The sequence below is a fragment of the Ascaphus truei genome, chromosome 4 (assembly GCF_040206685.1).
Source record: "Ascaphus truei isolate aAscTru1 chromosome 4, aAscTru1.hap1, whole genome shotgun sequence".
Lineage (NCBI taxonomy): Eukaryota > Metazoa > Chordata > Amphibia > Anura > Ascaphidae > Ascaphus > Ascaphus truei.
In genome coordinates this window covers 50,550,072-50,571,124 of record NC_134486.1, presented here as the reverse complement: position 1 = coordinate 50,571,124, position 21,053 = coordinate 50,550,072, and the positions used below count along the sequence as shown (strand labels likewise).

The 21,053-nt window shown below is 42.7% G+C and overlaps 1 protein-coding gene across 6 annotated transcripts in view; it reads right to left on the bottom strand.

Moving 5' to 3' along the window:
* EML4 (EMAP like 4) overlaps positions 1-21,053 on the bottom strand; it is a 189,560-nt gene that overhangs the window by 46,605 nt on the left and 121,902 nt on the right. For all 6 annotated transcript variants that reach the window (XM_075595750.1, XM_075595744.1, XM_075595745.1 and 3 more), the window contains exon 2: positions 17,314-17,496. In XM_075595750.1, coding sequence (XP_075451865.1) covers positions 17,314-17,496 — 183 coding nt within the window. The remainder of the gene's footprint in view (positions 1-17,313; positions 17,497-21,053) is intronic.

Here is a 21,053-nt window from a genome sequence, read left to right as displayed (position 1 = left end):
TTGGGAGATCCCCCTGGACCCGTGGTTGTTCCTACTGGGCAGGCGGGTCCAGGGTATGCCAAATGCGACGCACAAATTAATCGCGCATTTTGCAATAGCCACTAGATGCGAGATCGCAGCATTATGGAAGCAACCAGTAATTCCAGTTATCCCCAAGATTCGAAATCGGATTTGGCACGTTTGCCGGATGGAACAATTAACGAGTTTGGTTAATGACACCGGCACAAACTTCCTAAAAGTCTGGTCGCCTTGGCTGACACAGACAGACATCCCCGGGGTGGATGCCACCGCAATCCTGCTATAATAGGTACAGGCGCGTTCTCCTCTGGGGGTCAGAGCCCAGACGACGAATAGCGACGAACAGGTAGGTGACAGCCCCCAGGGTAGCAATCCAACACACCTAGTCTATAGGGATAACTCGGCATACTCGAGATGGAGACAATGAGGGATATCTACAAAGATAAGAAGCTCATAAGAGACTATACGTCGGTAGGCATACCCGGAGAAAACCCCTCCCCCCTTCTCCCCCCCTCCCTTGTCCATCGTCTAGTTTGTCTTGTTTGTCCTATATGTTTGCTTCTTGTTCCATATTGAGGCAGTTCAAATAGTCTAATGTATGATAGAAAAACTTTATTGGGATGCTTTAATACAATGGGCTGTGATACAATGTAAGAATCTGTGAAATCAATAAAGAAAAATTTGAAGTTGAAAAAAAAAAAAACTGAGGAGAAGAATGGAGTGTGAGATGCGGGATTTGATCGGAAGCCAGGAGAGGGATTTCATGAGGGGAGATGCTGAGACAGATCTAGGAAAGAGTAGAGTGATTCTGGCAGCAGCGTTTAGGATAGATTGTAGGGGAGACAGGTGAGAGGCAGGAAGGCCGGACAGCAGGAGGTTACAGTAATCAAGACGGGAGAGAATGAGGGCCTGAGTCAGAGTTTTAGCAGTCGAGCAACAGAGGAAAGGGTGTATCTTTGTTATATTGCGGAGAAAATAGCGACAGGTTTTAGAAATGTTTTGAATGTGAGGGGCAAATGTGAGAGAGGAGTCGAGTGTGACCCCTAGGCAGCGTGCTTGGGCTACTGGGTGAATGATCGTAGTTCCAACAGTAATGTGGAAGGAGGTAGTAGGGCCAGGTTTGGGAGGAAGTATGAGGAGCTCTGTTTTAGCTATGTTGAGTTTAAGGCGGCGGAGGGCCATCCAGGATGATATAGCAGAGAGACATTCAGAAACTTTGGTCTGTATAGCAGGTGTAAGGTCAGGTGTTGAAAAGTATATTTGTGTGTCGTCAGCATAGAGGTGATAATTAAACCCAAAAGATGTTATTAGGTCACCTAGAGAGAGTGTATACAGAGAAAAGAGAAGAGGTCCCAGGACAGAGACCTGGGGTACCCCCACAGAGATCAATAGAGGAGGAGGCGTTAGCAAGAGAGACACTGAAAGAACGATGTGAGAGGTAGGATGAGATCCAGGATAGAGCTTTGTTCCGAATACCAAGAGTATGGAGAATGTGAAGGAGAAGAGGGTGGTCCACGGTGTCAAATGCTGCAGAGAAATCGAGTAATATGAGCAGAGTGTAATGACCTCTGTCTTTGGCAGCATGGAGGTCATCAGTTATTTTAGTGAGGGCTGTTTCCGTGGAGTGAGCAGTGCGGAAGCCAGATTGTAGAGGGTCTAGGAGAGAATAGGTGTTGAGAAAATGGAGCAAGCGAGAGAATACAAGACGTTCAAGGAGTTTAGAGGCAAAAGGTAGGAGGGAGACAGGACGATAGTTAGAAAGAAAGATAGGGTCAAGCTTGCTGTTTTTGAGTAATGGTATTACTGTTGCATGTTTGAAGGAGGATGGAAAGGTTCCAGAGCAGAGGGAGGAGTTCAAAATGTGTGTGATCGTAGGGATTATAGTAGGAGCAAGAGGTTTTAGTAGATGGGAGGGAATGGGGTGAAGAGGGCAAGTGGTAGAGGGAGAAGAGGCGATCAACAGTGACACATCCTCCTCTGAGACAGTGGAAAAAGAGTCAAGGAAGGCAGGATGAGAGTCAAAGACAGAGAACAGTCGGCGTGGGTTAGACTTGAGCATGTTGATTAGTGAAGAAAAGTAGGCTTGTTTAGCTTGCGAGAGGGCAGAGTTGAAACAGGATAGCATACATTTGTAGTGAAGGAAGTCTGCGAGAGTATGAGATTTCCTCCAGTGGCGTTCAGAGGAACGAGTGGAGGAACGCAGCATGCGCGTGTGGGAATTTAGCCAGGGTCTAGGAATAGAAGGGGGCGGCAGAGAGAAAACGGGGCATATAGATCAAGAGAGGAGGCCAAGGCAGAGTTGTAGTTCCTGACCAGGTTGTCAGGGTCTGTAGCAGAGCTGAGAGAGGACAGGACGGAGCATAAAGTGGACTCAAAGTCAGGTAAGTGAATAGAGCGCATGTCTCTGTAGAACCAGGGGGTAGATGGAGGTGGAGATGGGGAGAAGCGAGATAGAGATAATGAGATGAGGTGATGTCAGAGAGGAAAAGGGGAAATGGAGAAATCGAACAGAGAGAAGTTTTTAGTGAAAACCAGGTCTAAGTAGTGGCCATCCTTGTGGGTGCTGGCTGCAATCCACTGTTGAAGGCCAAAGGAAGAGGTTAGAGAAAGAAAGCGGGAAGCCCAAGGGAGAGAGGGGTCATCAATGTGGCAATTGAAGTCCCCAAGGAGAAGAACAGGGGAGTCTGAGGAGAGGAAGAAAGAGCCAGGATTCAAAGTGAGAGAGAAAGGCAGAAGGGGGATGAGTAAAGGTAGGTGGGCGATGGAAGACCGCCACATGGACAGGGAGAGGAGAGAAAATCTGGACAGTGTGAGCCTCAAAAGGAGGGTAAAGCAAGAGATGGAGGAATAGGAAGGGTTCGGTAACGGCAGAGAGGAGAGCAGGATCCCCACGCCTCCACCCATGCCATCAGTGCGCGGAGTGTGGGAGAAGGAAAGGCCACCATAGGAGAGGGCAGCTTCCAGAGCAGAGTCAGACTGAGTGAGCCAGGTCTCAGTTATAGCAAATAGGAGCAGAGAGTGAGAGAGAAAAAAGTCATGTACAGAGAGGAACTTGTTAGAAAGGGAGCAAGCATTCCAAAGGGCACAGGAGAAAGGGAGAGAGGAGGGAGGGTGGCAGGGGATGGGTATGAGGTTGATGGGGTTGACACCAAAGGGAGTCAAGTTTGCAATTGGCAGACGAGGACGAGCGCATGTAGGAATAGGGCAGGGACCAGGATTGGGAGAGATATCCCCAGAAGCAAGGAGGAGAAGCATGGATAGAAAGAGGATGTGTGAGGATGATTTGTATGGGTGTTTTTTAGTGCAGGGGATATAGCTGTGTGGTGTCAGGGAACGCAGGTAAGAAAGGAGTTCATGTGAACAGAGAAGTGATGAAGGAAGGAGAGATGGAGATATATGAATAAAGTTAGAGACATACAGTACTGAGGCTGGTAAAAAGAAGTGCATCATTTGAGAAGTGAAGTCACAGCAAATATAAATGGTAAAGGCAGCATCATAACAGTAATGATGCAGTCTGGTATAGGTGATATCCTCCTTTCCAGTGTAGTTCAAATGCAGGAATCAGGGCCAGATGGGGGTGTCCACTTCCTCACTTCTTTTGAACTTCCTTTTAAACTTGAGTTGTTCAGTAGTCCTGCCACTTATAATGGGCCACTTGGACATGGAGTCAGATCTCAGATGATAAGTGTGCATGTGGTAGGGGTGAGGAGCTTGTTTAGGAGCATTTGCATATCATTTCCCAGAATCTCTTACTGCAGTGGAAGCACTGTATGCTGGGTGATCATGGTGAAAGGCAGGGTTGCAGACCTGTCTAAAACATCCAAATGAGCACACAGTAAAATTGCCATTTGCTATATGCTTTACTGTGGAGGTTTTTTTGTCACTTTTTACCCACCGTAACTTAACTAATGTATAGTTCTGTCTAGAGAAGTCTTCTCTAGTTACATTTGTAGGGATGTTGACAGATCAAATAGATTCAATTGGTGTTCAAATGCAGTATCATTTTTGCTGATTTTAGCAGTAGTGGACATGGAGTAAGCTTTTCAGCTGCTAAAAGGGATCTTCCATCACTAGTGAAAGTGGAAGCCATGCATCAGTGCTATTGTGAGGAGTATTGCACATGGAGATAGTGATACTGAACTTTGAACAATGTTTGAGCAGTAATGAGAAGTACCAAATCATTGTTTGTGGATCCATAAACAAAACGGTAAAATACAATTTTAAGGAAGCAAGAATATTATCTTTGGTTTGTGTTATTAACACAGCAGTATATGTAATAAATCAATAACCAAATCAACTTTAAACAGACATGGGTCAGTTAATTATAAGCAATATCCTAATTAAGTTTAAAAAAAATAAAATGACTTGAAACGTTCGTTTTAGGATAGCCACTGTAAGTAGGACATTCTATGCTTGTAATTTTCTCTCCCAGAACGTGCTGGTCTTAACACCGCTGTTTATTGGCTCTTCCTTTACATTTCATACAATGCCGTACATACAATAAACAACCCGTACTTTCAGTCAGCAATATCAAGTCATTCCTTACTCGAAATAGCAAACTTCCAATATGCTTCTTATGTGTACAAAACATTTCCGACGCTCCCAGTTGTTGAGATCCATATCATGGCAATGGTAGATCATTTGGGGCTCTGGCTTGGGCAGTGGCCCTGACCCAGGGCTGTGTCTGCTAGCTTGAGGAGCTTTCAGTCCGAAGAATGTCTGTACTAAATTACCTCATTTATCTACTTTCAAAGTAGACACTCTGATTGCTACTATGGCACCTACTCTCAAAATATACATTACTAACTTGTTATTACTTTGTTAACCCTATAACTGCAGCATTCTGTTGGCTTAATGCATGATGCATAAAGCATGACATTTCGTATAATTAAGTATCTTTTAACAATCAAAGCACAGCAAAAAGAAATCTCTCTCTCCCTCTCTCCCTCATATTGCGTTTCTGTATTTCTGCCATGCATATTAAGGACCCTGAGAGATTTGAAAGCTTGTAACAGATCAACTACTTGCTGGTCCAATAAAAGCATGAAACCACCTACCTTCTCACTTTCACTCCTTTATTACTACATGGTAGAAAGTAACAGCTTGCGTGTACTGACTGATATGTGTGGTTGATTTCAAGTGCTGGTTGTTTAAAGTGTGTGCAGTTAGAACCAGAAGCAGTTTGAACAAGGAAGCGGTTAAACAAGGTATAGTTATTGAAGTACAGTTTACTGTTAGTACTTCTAAACTTCATAGTTGCTAGAATGAGCAGGATTGAAAATGCCACTCAATGCACATCTTGCCTCATGTATGTGCACTTGGAGCAGCTGTTCCAAGGAGCATACCGCTGTGAGAAGTGTGAGCTGGTGGTCTCTTTAGAGTCAGAGATTGCTGATCTGAAGAGGCAACTTGCAATATTGAGGGACATTGGCAATCTTGAAAGGGAATTAGAGCTCACTGAGCAGGCCCTTGCTTCGACTAGTGGTGCAGATGGTGGTGCTGTTAGTGAGGAGCAGGTAGGTAGCTTGGTTGCTGTTAGTGAGGAGCAGGTAGGTAGCTGGGTGACAGTTAGAAGGGGAAGCATGGGCAATAGGGAGAGGCAGGTCGTTTCTGAGCTGACACATCCCAATAGATTTGCCATATTGAGTGAAGATATTGGGAATGTTGGGGCAGAAATGGCAAGGCTGGGGGAGACTAATTCCTCTAGCAGCCAGGGGAATATTTCCTCCAGCACAGTGGGGACTCAGGATGCTCAGATACAAAGAAAGATTGTGGTGGTAGGGGACTCCATTATTAGGAAGGTAGATAGGGCAAATCTGTTGCCGTGACCGCATGAACCGAACAGTTTGTTGTCTCCTGGGTGCTCGGGTTCGGCACATTGCGGATCGGGTAGACAGATTGTTGGGGGGGGCTGGAATTGACCCGGCGGTCTTGGTACACGTTGGCACCAATGACAAAGTTAGAGAAAGATGGAGGGTCCTAAAAATGATTACAGGGATCTAGGCCAAAAGCTTAAGGCAAGGACCTCCAAGGTAGTATTTTCTGAAATACTACCAGTGCCATGCGCTACCGCAGGGAGACAGTCAGAGATCAGGGAGGTTAATGCATGGCTAAGAAAGTGGTGCAGGAAGGAGGGGTTTGGATTTTTAGAGCACTGGGACGAATTGCACCTCAATGAAGAGGGATCTTCTGTGCTAGGGGGGAGAATGCTAAAAAGGTTGGAGGAGATTTTAAACTAGGATGGAGGGGGGAGGGGAATGAAACAGATAATGAACTAAATGGAATAGATGAGGATACAAGGTGGTATGGAGGTAGAATGGGGGCAAGTGCAAGTTTGACAAGCAGTGAGACACCCATAGATAATACTAGAAAACTTCTAAAGACTAAACAAAGTGGGCGCAGAAAAGAAGGAGCAGATAAGATAATAGTACAGGCTGAGAAAAACTTTTTTGGAAGGATCGAACAAATAGATGGGGAGGTGGAGTATGTTTATATGTTAAACCGGATCTAAAACCTATTATAAGGGATGATGTCTATGAAGGGAATGATGAAAATGTAGAGACTTTGTGGATAGAAATTAGCAGTGGAGGTAAAAATATAAAGAAAATGTTTGTGGGAATATGCTATAAACCACCAAATATCTGTGAGATTGAGGAAGCTAAAATACTTTCGCAAATGGAGAAGGCATCAAAACTGGGTCATGTTTGCATAATGGAGGATTTTAATTATCCAGACATAGACTGGGGCAATGAGATTAGCGTTACAACAAAAGGGAACAGGTTTTTGGGGGTGCTTAAAGACAATTATATGACCCAAATTATTGAGGAACCAACCAGAAGAGGGGCAGTTCTGGATTTGGTCATATCAAACAATGTAGAAGTAATAACAAATATTCAAGTCCTGGAACATTTGGGTAACAGTGATCATAATATTGTCTCATTTGAAATAAATTATCAAAAAACAGATTACTTGGGTTCAACAAAGACCTTCAACTTTGGAAAGGCAGATTTTAATAAACTGAGGTCTAATCTAGTAGTAATACAATGGGATGGTGTTTTTGCAGGGAAAAATGTAGAAGCTAAATGGGCAGTCTTTAAAACATTGTTAGAAAAGCACACTTATCAGTGTATACCCTTGGGTAATAAGTATAAAAGAAATAAGTCAAAACCAATGTGGCTAAATAAACAGGTAGGGGAGGAAATGGACAAGAAGAGGAAGGCGTTTAGTTTCTTCAAGTCAGAAGGGACAGATACATCGTATCAGAATTGTAAGGAATGTAACAAAAATTGCAAAAGGGCAATCAAATTAGCAAAAATGGATAATGAAAAAAGGATTGCAATAGAAAGTAAGGTCAACCCTAAAAAGTTTTTTAAGTACCTTAATAACAAAAAAACGAGAAAAGAAAATATAGGACCCTTTCAGTGTGAGATGGGTAGGCAGATTATTGGAGATAAGGAAAAAGCTGAGGTATTAAACAAATTCTTTGCCTCTGTGTTTATCAGGGAAGAATCAAGTTCAATAGTAGTGCCGCAGGAGGAAGCAACAACCTCCATATTAATGAACAATTGGTTAACTGAGGAAGAAGTTCATAAGCGACTTGAAAAAATTAAAGTAAATAAGGCACCTGGCCCCGATGGCATACATCCAAGAGTTCTCAAGGAGTTAAGCTCAGTAATAGCCAAACCATTATATTTAATATTCAAGGACTCCATTTCCACAGGCTCAGTACCACAAGATTGGCGTAAAGCAGATGTGGTGCCTATATTTAAAAAGGGAGCTAGATCACAACCGGGAAATTACAGACCTGTAAGCCTGACTTCAATAGTAGGGAAACTACTTGAAGGTTTAATACGGGATAATATTCAGGAATACCTAATGGAAAACAAAATTATTAGTAATAGTCAGCATGGATTTATGAAGGATAGGTCTTGCCAAACTAACCTAATTTGTTTCTTTGAGGAGGGAAGTAGGAATTTAGACCAGGGTAATGCAGTTGATGTTGTCTACTTAGATTTTGCAAAGGCTTTTGATACAGTTTCACACAAGAGGTTGGTGTACAAAATAAAGAAAGTTGGACTCAGTAATAATATATGCACCTGGATTGAAAACTGGTTAAAGGACAGACAACAGAGGGTTGTCATAAATGGAACTTTTTCAGGTTGGGCTAAAGTCGTGAGTGGAGTACCTCAGGGATCGGTACTGGGACCCCTGCTTTTTAACTTGTTTATTAATGACCTTGGGGTTGGAATCGAGAGCAAAGTCTCCATCTTTGCTGATGATACTAAATTGTGTAAGGTAATAGAATCAGAGCAGGAAACGTGGGCAGGTAAATGGCAGATGAGGTTTAATACAGATAAATGTAAGGTTATGCATTTGGGATGCAAGACTAAAAAGGCGACTTACAAATTAAATGGAGATATATTGGGGGAATCCTTGATGGAGAAGGATTTAGGAGTGCTTGTAGACAGCAGGCTTAGCAATAGTGCCCAATGTCATGCAGTAGCTGCAAAGGCAAACAAGATCTTATCTTGCATCAAACGGGCAATGGATGGAAGGGAAGTAAACATAATTATGCCCCTTTACAAAGCATTATTAAGACCACACCTTGAATATAGAGTACAATTTTGGGCACCAATCCTAAGAAAAGACATTATGGAATTAGAGAGAGTGCAGAGAAGAGCCACAAAATTAATAAAGGGGATGGACATTCTAACTTATGAGGAGAGACTAGCTAAATTAGATTTATTTACATTAGAAAAGAGGCGTCTAAGAGGGGATATGATAACTATATACAAATATATTCAGGGACAATACTAGGAGCTTTCAAAAGAACTATTCATCCCACGGGCAGTACAAAGGACTTGGGCCATCCATTAAGGTTGGGGGAAAGGAAATTTCACCAGCAACAAAGGAAAGGGTTCTTTACAGTAAGGGCAGTTAAAATGTGGAATTCATTACCCGTGAAGACTGTGATGGCAGATACAATAGATTTGTTCAAAAAAAGGTTGGACATCTTTTTAGATGGGAAAGGTATACAGGGATATACCAAATAAATATACATGGTAAGGATGTTGATCCAGGGATTAATCCGATTGCCAATTCTTGGAGTCAGGAAGGAATTAATTTTTCCCCTTAAGAGGGTTTTTTGTTTGCCTTCCTCAAGATCAATAAGTATAGATATAGGATAAAGTATCTGTTGTCTAAATTTAGCATAGGTTGAACTTGATGGACGGAAGTCTTTTTTCAACCTCATCTACTATGTAACTATGTAACTATGTAACAACACGGCTCCCCACCCTTCTTTGCCAGCAATAAGAAAGTAATAGACTACCAAAACTAATTAAGGGTCGGAGAGAACATTTGCGAGAGCCTTCCCATGCTTTTGTCTTAACCGTTTGATTGCAGCAATTCATGTGGCTCATTTTCTTTAGCCTTATATGGAACAGGAACAGTCCCCTGCTTCCAGAGAGATTTCATTTTGAATTTTTCCTTACAAGAATTCTTGTCTGGGAGAAACAATATGGCCACTGGTGGACAGCCTCACTGGCGGCCAACAAAAAGCCATCACATCATTGTGAGATGGCATTGCAGCTTTCGATTATATGATCCCACGACCATCTTTGTTTTTACTTGCAAATACTGGCAACAGAAAAAAAATTAAACAAAAAATTGTAATATCATGGCAATCGAGGGGTCCCGAAAGCAAGGAGTACAGGGGTTCAGCTCCAGCCACACCCTCGACTCATACAAGGTGGGGGGAGAGGGGAGTGTTGCTGCTTTAAAGACAGAACTTTATTCTCAAACCTCTTTCTGTTACCAAAGAGATTTAATCACTTTTTCTCAAATCGAAGCTGGTGCTGGAATTGAATTTGTGTACTATGTAAAAGTGTTGTTTTTCTGTCATTTCGGCATCTGTCCTTTGTTAAATTCATATTTTTGAGCAAAACCATTGCCTCCCTTGCATAAAAAAAATATATTTTGCTTCCTGTGTAACCCCCACCTATATTAATTGAGGTTATTTTTGAATCGGACATCCCCTCCACAACTATTTTTGCTCTGAATATGTTAATGTGTGTTTAGCACTTCCTATTCAGACATTCACACCCATTCGTGCTAAAGGGAATACACCTGGAAAGGAAACGGAAGTTAGGCGAATCGTACTGAACAAAAAAAGATAAGATTTCTGTTACTAGGGAAAAAAAAAAAAGAGTAGTTCAGGAAAACCTATGCACTCTTGAAAATTGGAAGGAATGAAAGTCTGGTTTATATTTAATTACAAATCATAAAAGGTCTATTTAACCACATACTGTAGGTATATTTCTTCTACTAGAGCAGGCCTGCACAACTCGTAAAGCGAGAAGGGCCGAACTGCTACAAGAAAAAAAAAAATTGGGCCGCACGGGTAAAATCATCATCATCTCTCCTCCAGCACCTCTCATCATCATCATCCTCATATATCTCCTCCAGCACCCCTCATCATCATCCTCATATCTCCCCCAGAACCCCTCACTATCAACCTTTGCGATACTCCCCATCTATCTCTCATATCCCCATCTCCCCCTCACCCACACACACAATATCCCCCTGCACACCACACACATCCCACCCCCCTGTACCTCACATCCTTCTCCCCCCCTGCACCTCACACCACTCTCCCCCCTGCACCTCACACCACTCTCCCCCCTGCACCTCACACCACTCTCCCCCCCTGCACCTCACACCACTCTCCCCCCCTGCACCTCACACCACTCTCCCCCCCTACACCTCACACCCCTCTCCCCCCCCTGCACCTCACACCACTCTCCCCCCCCTGCACCTCACACCACTCTCCCCCCCCTGCACCTCACACCACTCTCCCCCCCTGCACCTCACACCACTCTCCCCCCCTGCACCTCACACCTCCAATCACCCCCCTGCACCTCCAATCACCCCCAATCACCCCCCTGCACCTCCAATCACCCCCTGCACCTCCAATCACCCCATGCACCTCACATCACCCCCTCCTGCACATCACCCCCCCCTCCTGCACATCACATCCCCTGCACCTCACCTCAATGCACCTCACCTCACCCCCTTGCACATATCCATGTTCGGATCAGGAAGGGGGAGTGGCCGCAGAAGTGCTCAGCTGGCTGTGACTTCCCCCTCCGTCCCACGTTGCGAGCGGGGGGGGGTGGGGTGGAGGGAGCAAGGAGCGGGCCCTGCGCATGCGCGCCGGGACCGCGGGGAATCGCCGCCATTTTTTTTTCAAAGGTTTTTTTTTTTTTTCAAAGTTTTTTTTTTTTTTTCAAAGTTTTTTTTTTTTTAAATCTCATCGAGGGCCGCACAGAGAGGCCAGGCGGGCCGCATGCGGCCCGCGGGCCGCGTGTTGTGCAGCCCTGTACTAGAGGAAACAGACACCATATAAAAAGTCAACATTGCCAACTGATAGCTACACAGCAATAAGTAGCATTTTGAATTATACTACCAAAAATATAATTTGGGTCTGCTACTTCAATTGATCTTGTGGAATCAATTGAGTAAAAAAGTAACATTATGTACTGTATTACTAAGAAGAAAGGGCGGCTGATCTCAAAATAAAAAGTTATGCAAGAGTATTATAATTAAAATATACTTTACTATACACAGGACCCTAGTTACACCAATTGCCATCTCATTAGATAATGATGCTCTGTCATGCAGGCGTATACAGTATAGGTCAGTGTGTGCAGTACTAATCATTGGTAAAAATGTATCCATGTCAAGAATATTAGAATGGTAGGCATACAATCTGCGCATTTTTTGTTTCATTAGAATGAAATTTAGTGATATTATGCAACTTACTTAAACAAAATATGGTATTTAAAACTTTGGCCACCATTTGAAATGAATATACTTTAATGAGATAATTCTACCATTTACTAACAAATTAGCTGCCTCCTTAATGCACCATTTCACAAATCACAACACTCATGTCAATGAAGACATACTTCACACAACAGTTTAATTTTATTGCGGTTTATTCAAATCAAAGATTTTGTGGTCTTGTCCTTTTAAAAGGAATTATTTTATTTTCATATTGTCCACCATGCATTCAGTGCTTTACAAACGAAGCTAAAAAATACATTAGGGAAATTCATACACAACACTGAAAAAATAAAGAGAAATGCACGAGACAAGTAAACAACAATTTTCTGTCCTACAATCTAAATAGTTAGGCATACAGTAGATGGTAGCCAAAGGAATTGAAGTAAAGCCTGCAGAAGTGAACAAATCCGGTCAGCCTTCACGGATATTGAGCACAACCAGTCTGGTTTTATCCCGTAAATATAAAAAGTCCAACAACTCGATAAAAGGGGACAGTAGCCAAATATAAATACCACTATAGCCTATTAGATCTATTCAATATAATACCAAAGCAATTAGCAGCAGTTAATGGCCATTCAATAAACAATAATGGCTATAAGCACTTTAAATAGATAATATCGTATGGTCATTTGAAATGGAGCATTAAACGCTTACACCACTAAAATCCTTTGTATGGCATTAGATATGACCTAAACACTTTACGTCTCAATAGAAAAGCATTGTTACAAACCCCAATACTGTACAAACCTTCCATAAGTGACCAAGGAATATATTATATGTTATTACACATGCTCACAATCTCAAAAACATGGTGCGATCCAATTGTCTTGCATACTTATTACATTTCTTTTATATTGATGTACAGCAAATAAAAATACCACTTGTGTGCATTTGCATGTCTCAGACAGGTCTGCAACTCTGTATTTATTGATGTAATTTATGTAATGCTTGCTGTTTAACTTTGTTTATGTAATATCCATACTGTTTATGCATACATAATCTTCATTTGCCGATTTACTTAACACACGTCAATTATATTTGAATGTAATTAAGTATCCTCAAATGTGTTCAGATAATTAATTTGACAATCAATTAAACAACAAAGAAACTTTCAAAATAAACAAGGGGATGGATTATGAGTTTTATATCAGTATATTTCTCTTCACATACGTGATATTATGAATACGGTACTATGGAATTTACTCAATTTGTCCATGGCCCGACAGAGGAGCACAGTCATATACTCGACTTGATCTTCACGCAGGGGGTATCATTTGGGGAGGTTACGTTTTCCTCTTCCCTATGGACAGATGATAGGGTTATCCAGGCTCAGATTGGAGGCACCCCACCAGCCCTTAAACTAAGTGGTTGGCCTGAGGCAGCTTGGGTATGGCCTAGGAGACTTCATGAGCCCATTAGGTTTAGGGCTGTTCTTGGGGTCTAGCTGTCCTCCGTTGCACCGAACAACATCTCTGTCTGCATCGAGAACAACAACTTGGCTCTCCATGCAGCTACGGATGAAGTGGCCCCTCTTCGAAAAAACACCTGTTCGCAGATCCACAAGTGCGCCGTGGTAGTCTCACGACCTACGGGCAGGCTCTCCAATGTAAAGAGCGTTGTGGTTGAGAACCCACCAGGATGCTGACTGGTCAGCCTTGAAGGTATGTCAGAGTTATATGCGTGCGGTCTTCAGAAAGCCTATGTTGCCCTGAGGATCGACAACGTGCAAACGCCCAGCAGAACTCTTCAGCATGGTAAACAGCCTGGTTTATCCAGACTGCTCCTCCATCTTGCTTTGTACAAATGAGGAGCGATTTGGTGAATTTAATCGACTCTTTGATGAGAAGATCACACACATCCATGCCGCTATTCGCCCCCCAATTGACCCCGTGGTCTGTCTCACCCTAAAGGCAAAGCTTGTCGTGGACGAGTTGAGCATCATCTCAATCCCGGATTTCCTCTAATCATGGCTGGGATTAACTGGTCCCTGTCCATCATGGCTCCTTAAAGAGGCAATTGATGCAGTGGCTCCGAGTTTGGTGGAGATCATCAATAGATCCCTCACTGTGGGGAAGTGCCGGTGGCCTTGAAAAGGGTGCTGGTCCACCCCGTTGAAGAAAGTGGGTCTAGATGTTGAGGTTCTCGTCAACTATCATCCCATCTCCAACCTTCCCGTAGTAGGGAAGGTGTTGGAGAGGGTAGTTCTCACCCAGCCGTCAAAGTCTGAAAGGGCTGTCTTCTTCGATCCCACGCAGTCTGGCTTTAGAGTCGGTCCTGGCCTGTGTGGCGGATGACTTATTGATAGCCATGGACAAGGGCTGTATTTCTGCCCTTGTCATATTAGACCTCATAGTGGCCTTCAACACAATTAATCATGGGGTGCTGCTGCACTGCCTGAGGGAACGAACTGGTGCCGGTGGGATCGCATTACAAGGGGTTGCTTCGTTCCTGCAGGGCCGGACCTAGCAGGTGGATATGGGGTCACATGTTACATAGGTGGGGCCTGTCCCCTTTGGGGTCTCTCAAGGCTCGGTGCTGTCACCGCTCCTGTTCAACGTATATGTAAAACCGCTGGGCAATATCATCCAGAAGCATGGTCTGAAGTGCCACCAGTATGCTGATGACACCCAGATCCATGTTTCTTTCCAGAGCTGCCCAAGGACGGCTGATGCCACACTGATGGTGTGTCTAGACGAGGTGGTGGCAAGGATGGAGAGGAATTGGCTTTAGCTCAATCCAGACAAGACTGAACTAATAATTATGAGTTTGGCAAGATGCTCAAGTATGAGACAGGGGGCTTTGAGCTTCCCCTAATCAATGGTGTACAGCACCTGCCCGTGTCCCAGGTTTGTAACCTTGCCATCCTCTTTGACTAGAGTCTCAACATGCGAGCCCAAGTAGCTTTAGTTGTTAAGTCTGTTTTTTTTTTTTTTTTTTAATCTGAGGCTGCATCCAAGCTTGCGTCAACTTCTGTCATCTATGAACCTTGAGTCACTGGTAAATGCCTTTGTGTTGATGCAGTTGGACTACAGGACTGCCTTATATGCGAGACTACCATTGTGCCTGATGCGAAAGCTCCAGCTTATGCAGAACGCTGCAGCTTGGATGCAGAGACGTGTTTCTCGCTTTGAGCATATCACTCCCATCTTCACGCGATCTGCACTGGTTTCTAGTGATTTTTCAGGTTCAGTTGAAGTTGGCCGTAATGGCCTTTAAAACCTTGAACATTCAAGGGCCTGCCTATCTGCAGTCTCGTTTGAAGCCTTGGAGGGATACTGGCTATGATCTCAGGTCCTCAGCGGGAGTGGGGGGGGGGGGGGGTCTGCCTCTCCGTGCCAAGGATACTGCATCCTACACTGGGTGGACGGGCCTTCTCGTGTAAGAAGTTTAAAACTTACCTCTTCCTTCTGGCTTTACGCGTCTAACAAAATAATTTGTGGAAGAATGTGGAGATAGACAGCACTCCAAAATTGCTTAAAACTAGGTCCAGGGTGCTCAAGGGAACAGGGAGGACCCTTATTCCTCCAAATAATATCAAAGGAAACAGGGGGGAGGGGTTTCCCAGCCCTCACTGACCATACAAAGGTATCAAAAACTAGGAATATGCCAAAATAGAAATATTTACCCTAAAATGTTGCCCCCCTATTTTCCCTTTCCCCTCCCTCGTGTAATGTTTCCTCGTCTTCCCCCCCCTGTGTTTTTCTCTTGCACCTTGAGAGTTTTGATCACTGTTAAGAGTTATTTTGCTGCTCACGTGTATGACATTGTTCCAGCGTTATGTTCTAGTGCTTTCATGATTAAATATTTCTATTTTGGCATATTCCTATTTTTTTTGTATGGTCAGTGAGTACTGGGACCACGCAAGGCTCCCCCTCCGCCCCCCGTTTCCGTTAAGAAAATAATTGTTGCCCCGGGGCAACTACAGTACACCCTTCACCCACCCCATTAAAACACTAGTAACCCATTCATTATCGGTAATTAAGGGGTTACTGGTGTTTTAATGGTCGAGCATCAGCCCTTAAAATGTCTGTGCAGAAGAGGACGCCACCTTCATCCTGGCAGTGGTAAGTAAAATATTTATTAATTTAATTTGTTATGTATTTTTCGGGTTTTGAATGGGCAAAAGCACAAGTAGCAATATTTTGCTAATAGGGCATTTGCCCATTCCTTTGTGGCGGGTAAAGGGGGTTGTTGGGGGTAGAGGAGGTGGGGGTAGAGGAGGTGGGTGAAGTGGGTACGTGCCAGAGGATGGGTGGTTAGGCCACTTTGGGGGTTAGTGGGAGGGGTTAACCCCTTCATTACCTTAGCATTGGTAACAACTAAGGTAATGAAGGGATTAAATCCTCACACAACCTTCCTGGTAGGTACAACCATCCATCCTAAAAAAATCTACCCCATTTCCTACCATTTTACTCGCGAAAAAACAGGTACTTTGGCTTAACCCCTTCATTACCTTAGCGGATAGATAAAGATCACTTGTGAGCACATTCACATGTCTTAGGCAGGACATGTGAATGTGCTCACAAGTGATCTTTTTATTTGCTATATGCAATACGGTGGAGGTTTCTTGTTCCCTTTTTCACCCACCATAAGGCCTGGGACATAGTAGAGTAGGCTGTGCTGAGCGGTGCTGAGCAGATGCACTTACCCCCTGCATCTGTCATCAGCGCGGCTTTAGCAGCGCTTCCGCATGCGTGTGGAGGCGCAGATATTTTGAGCAGACAAGCAAGTTTAAAATTTGCCGCTCAGGGGAGCGGAGGAGCGGTCACGTGACCGCTCACATTCAATGGGAGCGAGGGACTAGCCCCGCCTCCCGCCACGCCCCGCCCCAAAGCGCGCTCACTGCCTCGCCTGCCAGGACACAAAAATCTCCAGTTTGAGCAGGCGAGGCAGAGCAGGAGCGCGGATCAGCGCGGCCCGAGGCACAATACCCGAGGCCTAACTAAGATTCAAACAGCGGAAGTCCCATTCAGAAGCAGGGACCCCTGCTGTGATAATTCTGATGGGCCATTCCCCCCCTGTCAAGCTCTTTGCCACGAACGCACCACTTTGGTTCGCGTTTCACCAGCAAGCGTTGTGGCAGCTTTGAGTTACAACTGGCTGCATCAGTATGGCAATTGTTCCTTTATCAGCCTCAATATATTATTCAACTTACATAATGCATCACTTACTGTAGTTCCTGGTGAGGGCAAAAAGCCCTTCAAAAAGTCAATGTGAATAACTAAATGGTTGAACAAAGCAGATATTCTTTCCATGCATAACGACCGAGATTTAGCTCTGCTCGAGTCCCCAGTGGAATAATTTTACATAAATGGTATTTTGTAAAATTGGAACTTATCCATGTATTTATGATAAACTGCATATACTAAACAAAGCATGCAAAAAGTTTGCTCGTATTCTATTGACAGGTCCCAGTTTGTGCAGAATTCTAGTGCGGAAAAGATTTACCTTTGCTGGGTGCTGTTCTCCTTACTGTGGCCACTTGATCTTCAGAAATTGCCAGACGTCTAAGCACATCAGCCAAGGCTGCCTTAAGCACTGTGATTTCATCCTCTTGCTGCTGCACTCGGAGTTCCAAAGCTGATAGACGGTCCTGCACGTCAGAGGTACTTGCAGCAGAAATGCTATCATCTATTAAAAAGAATAAATAAAAGATGTTCGATTACAATAGGATTGACAAATTAAAACACAAAATTTGAACAAACCGGTGGAAACAATGTGCAAAAGCAAATCTATCCAATCTTTCAAGACACCAATGTATAAGAAGTCAGTTTATATCAAACTTTACATACACCCAATTCTTTCAAATATCTCTCAATGAGATGTGTCTTTTATTCCCAAACAAATGTAGTGCACAGTACAGTATAGAAGGAAATATGAAAAGGTGCTTTTAAATTAAATGACGAGGATTGAGGGAATGTAGGGACAGTTTTATTTTATGTTTCAGATGGAGTTATTTTGCTCGCAATCATCACTAGATCATTACTGCCAAGAAATATTTCATGGTAAATCATTTGGCTTGAATACGAGATGGACTAAAAAGAAAAAATGCTGCAAGGAATCCAAAAATCTGTTTGGCCACTTAGACATAGATTAGTAGAGACGTAGCACGGCCAAAACGATCCTTCAGAGGTAAGAGGAATTACAGCTTCTGCATCAATTTTCTTGTGTGTGCTGGCTCAACAATGACTCCTGAAAGCCAAACTAAAACCAGTTTTTCATCTACAATTATTTGCCATTTCACGGCATATATAATCAAACAGAGGTCAAGCGCTATCCTCCAAGGCATTTACATTAAATGCCGGGGGACAGCGCGAGTGACTCTGTTCTTGGACTATCCATTGCTGCAGACATTTATACTTTCCAAGCGGACGCTGCAAGCCTTTGTGATTCAGTTAAAAGAACTCCCTTTAACAACGACATGACCGGGAATGGCTGCCGATGTGCTTACCGTGAGATTTTTCTCTCAAAGTGCGCATATTCTTACTAGCCTTGCGACTATGCCTATTCTTAAGGTTTCATCTGTGTTCATAAATGGCACATACTTTTTCACGCTATGTAGCATGCGCTTGCTTCTCTTCTTTTCTCCCCATATAAATGTGCGTGTATATATGTATACCCATGCATGCAACATTATTGCATAACAAAGAACTAAATTAATTGAACAAAATAATGAGGACTTTATCAAAATTATGACATTTAATTTTGTGACTGGCATGGGTTCTCGCAAATTCATGCCAACACACAACATTTTTGTAAACATTTAGTTTAAAGCTCTAGAAGGAGCCCAGGTCATGGATAAGTGATCATTTGTTGCAGTTCATGGTGTTCTACAGTATGAAAATGATAGTAGTTCTTGGGTGGAATTAGTGACCAGAAAATAGGAAAACAACAAGATGATAGTACTAAAGGTAGCATACAAATTGAAACAACTAGAAGTGGTTATCTCCTATTCGAACATTGTCCCAACATTCGTGGTAACTTCCCCCCTTGCCCTCTGCTGGCCACTCCACCCCTAAGTCTAAGGCCCCTCGTCCCGCGCCAATCAAAAGGCTCCCCTTCTAACTTGTAAGAGACCACCTTTATAAAACCTAACACACACATCACCTCCCCCCCCCCGCCAGATACAAGACGGAAGAGCACTTCACATCACAGAGCCCCAGCACTCAGACTTCCCTCCCAAGCTGCCTCCCTCCCGTAGCTCCAGACAGCTCCCCCGCGTATCACGTGACGCGTCAGCACTTCTGATCACCAGAGCCTTGTAGCTCCGGCCGGCTGACGCGTCACAGCACGTAGTGAGCCACGTCGGAAGGAGGCAGCGGGGACAACCAGACAGGAGGTAAGGGGCTGGTGGCCTGCGCGCGCCGCCGACCGCAGCGGGTCCTCAGCCTAACACACACACAATCTCCGAATGACTACTACAATTACCTGTGCTTTATTTATACCTGCTGATTAAATAGAGGGAAGGGGAAGATGGGAGAGAGAACACCCACACTCAGTATCATTAAACACGTTTGGCTTCAAAAAATATTTTGCTGTGACGCCCAATGATTTCTTTAAAAAAAAAAAAAAAAAGAAAAACTACTACTCACTGGCTGCTCTCACTGCATCTCTTCTATAAGGACGTACAATTACATTCAATCTGCCTCATTGTTCTTAAAACTTTACACCAATGACTGTGACCACAAGACTTGTGCAGACATAACTCATTCTCACAGACACAAAAAACCCCATTTGAAGTTTAAAAGCAAAGAATGCAACAATGAAAGAAGGTGTCTGAGGCAGACATGCCCCAACACTTACTGGCAATTTATTCACTGCAAAGATATTGTTATGATGACTTAATGTTTCATGCTGCTTGAGTAATAAATTATATAGTGTTTTAATAAGCTTAATTCAGTTTTTTTTGTTTTTTTTTTTAAACAAAGGCTGCATAACATATTTGACAAAAAAAAAGGTGAAATACTGGCTAAAATGTAGGTGTGAATATATATTAATCTAATTGAATTCTCAGAAGCATTCTCATATTTGCAGTACAATTCAAATCCTTAATTTTTTTTAATGCAAATACATTATGGCAGCACAAATTAAAATAGAAATAGTGGGATAAGTAACATCTTACAAGTTTCTAAAAAGAACTATAAAAAATGCAATAAACACAATTAATTTGCCAGTGAATGCTAAATTTACATATATTTTTTTGTATATGTTATCTGCATGTACAATGAGAGCTTAAGAGACTAGCAGAATGAGTCAGGCTAGGTATGAAAATACTCATTCTTTTAGGTGGTAATTGGACAAGGTCTATAAATCAATCTTACATTATTTTAATAAAAATATTTTGCAAATGTTATTGGATTTTCTTTTTCCAAATATAAAACAGAGATTTTCAAAAAGATGATAAATTTGGTTTAGGCTATTGTGATATATATTAAAACTGGTAACAGAAAATTAAACTAATAAAGATCACATAATAAGTGTCAATCTCAGAAAACAAGCGAAAACCCCTCAACTTTGAAGTACAAATACCCCTATGTTAATAATCATCAGATAGACCGTTTCTGAAACTGCTTGCACGAATCCCCGATTTGTTTTAATAGACGCCATTAAGCACTCGAAAAGGCTGTAACAATCGTTTTTCTCATCAGAGAACCCAATTTAGAGATGCATGTTACCCACCATCATTATCAAGCATTGCATTAATACTTTCTGTTGTCATAACTCCAAATAATGACCTGTTTTATTTGTAGGAGGGCTTTTGCTTAACCGAATACCAAGAATACCTTTCCATTAAAATTGACATCGAACAGTTGCAATATTATTTTTGGGAAAATGGTCTACAAGTAATAATACTGCTACAACCAAACAGATCTAAATGTTTGGGAGAACACAGATATTGAGCACGTGCTATGGAGCTGTGGTAAGATAAAAAAAAGGTTTGAGAGATATATATATATATATATATATATATATATATATATAGCAAACCTTTTTTTTTTTTTTTATCTTACCACAGCTCCATAGCACGTGCTCAATATCTGTGTTCTCCCAAACATTTAGGGCATTTAAAGCTGCAGTTCAGTCTTTTTTTTTTTTTTTGCATTTATTTTTTTACTTCAATAGTTTCATGTGGGCAATCTCTAATTTGCTAAAGAACAGTATAGCTGCAGGTCAATTCGTTTTCCATG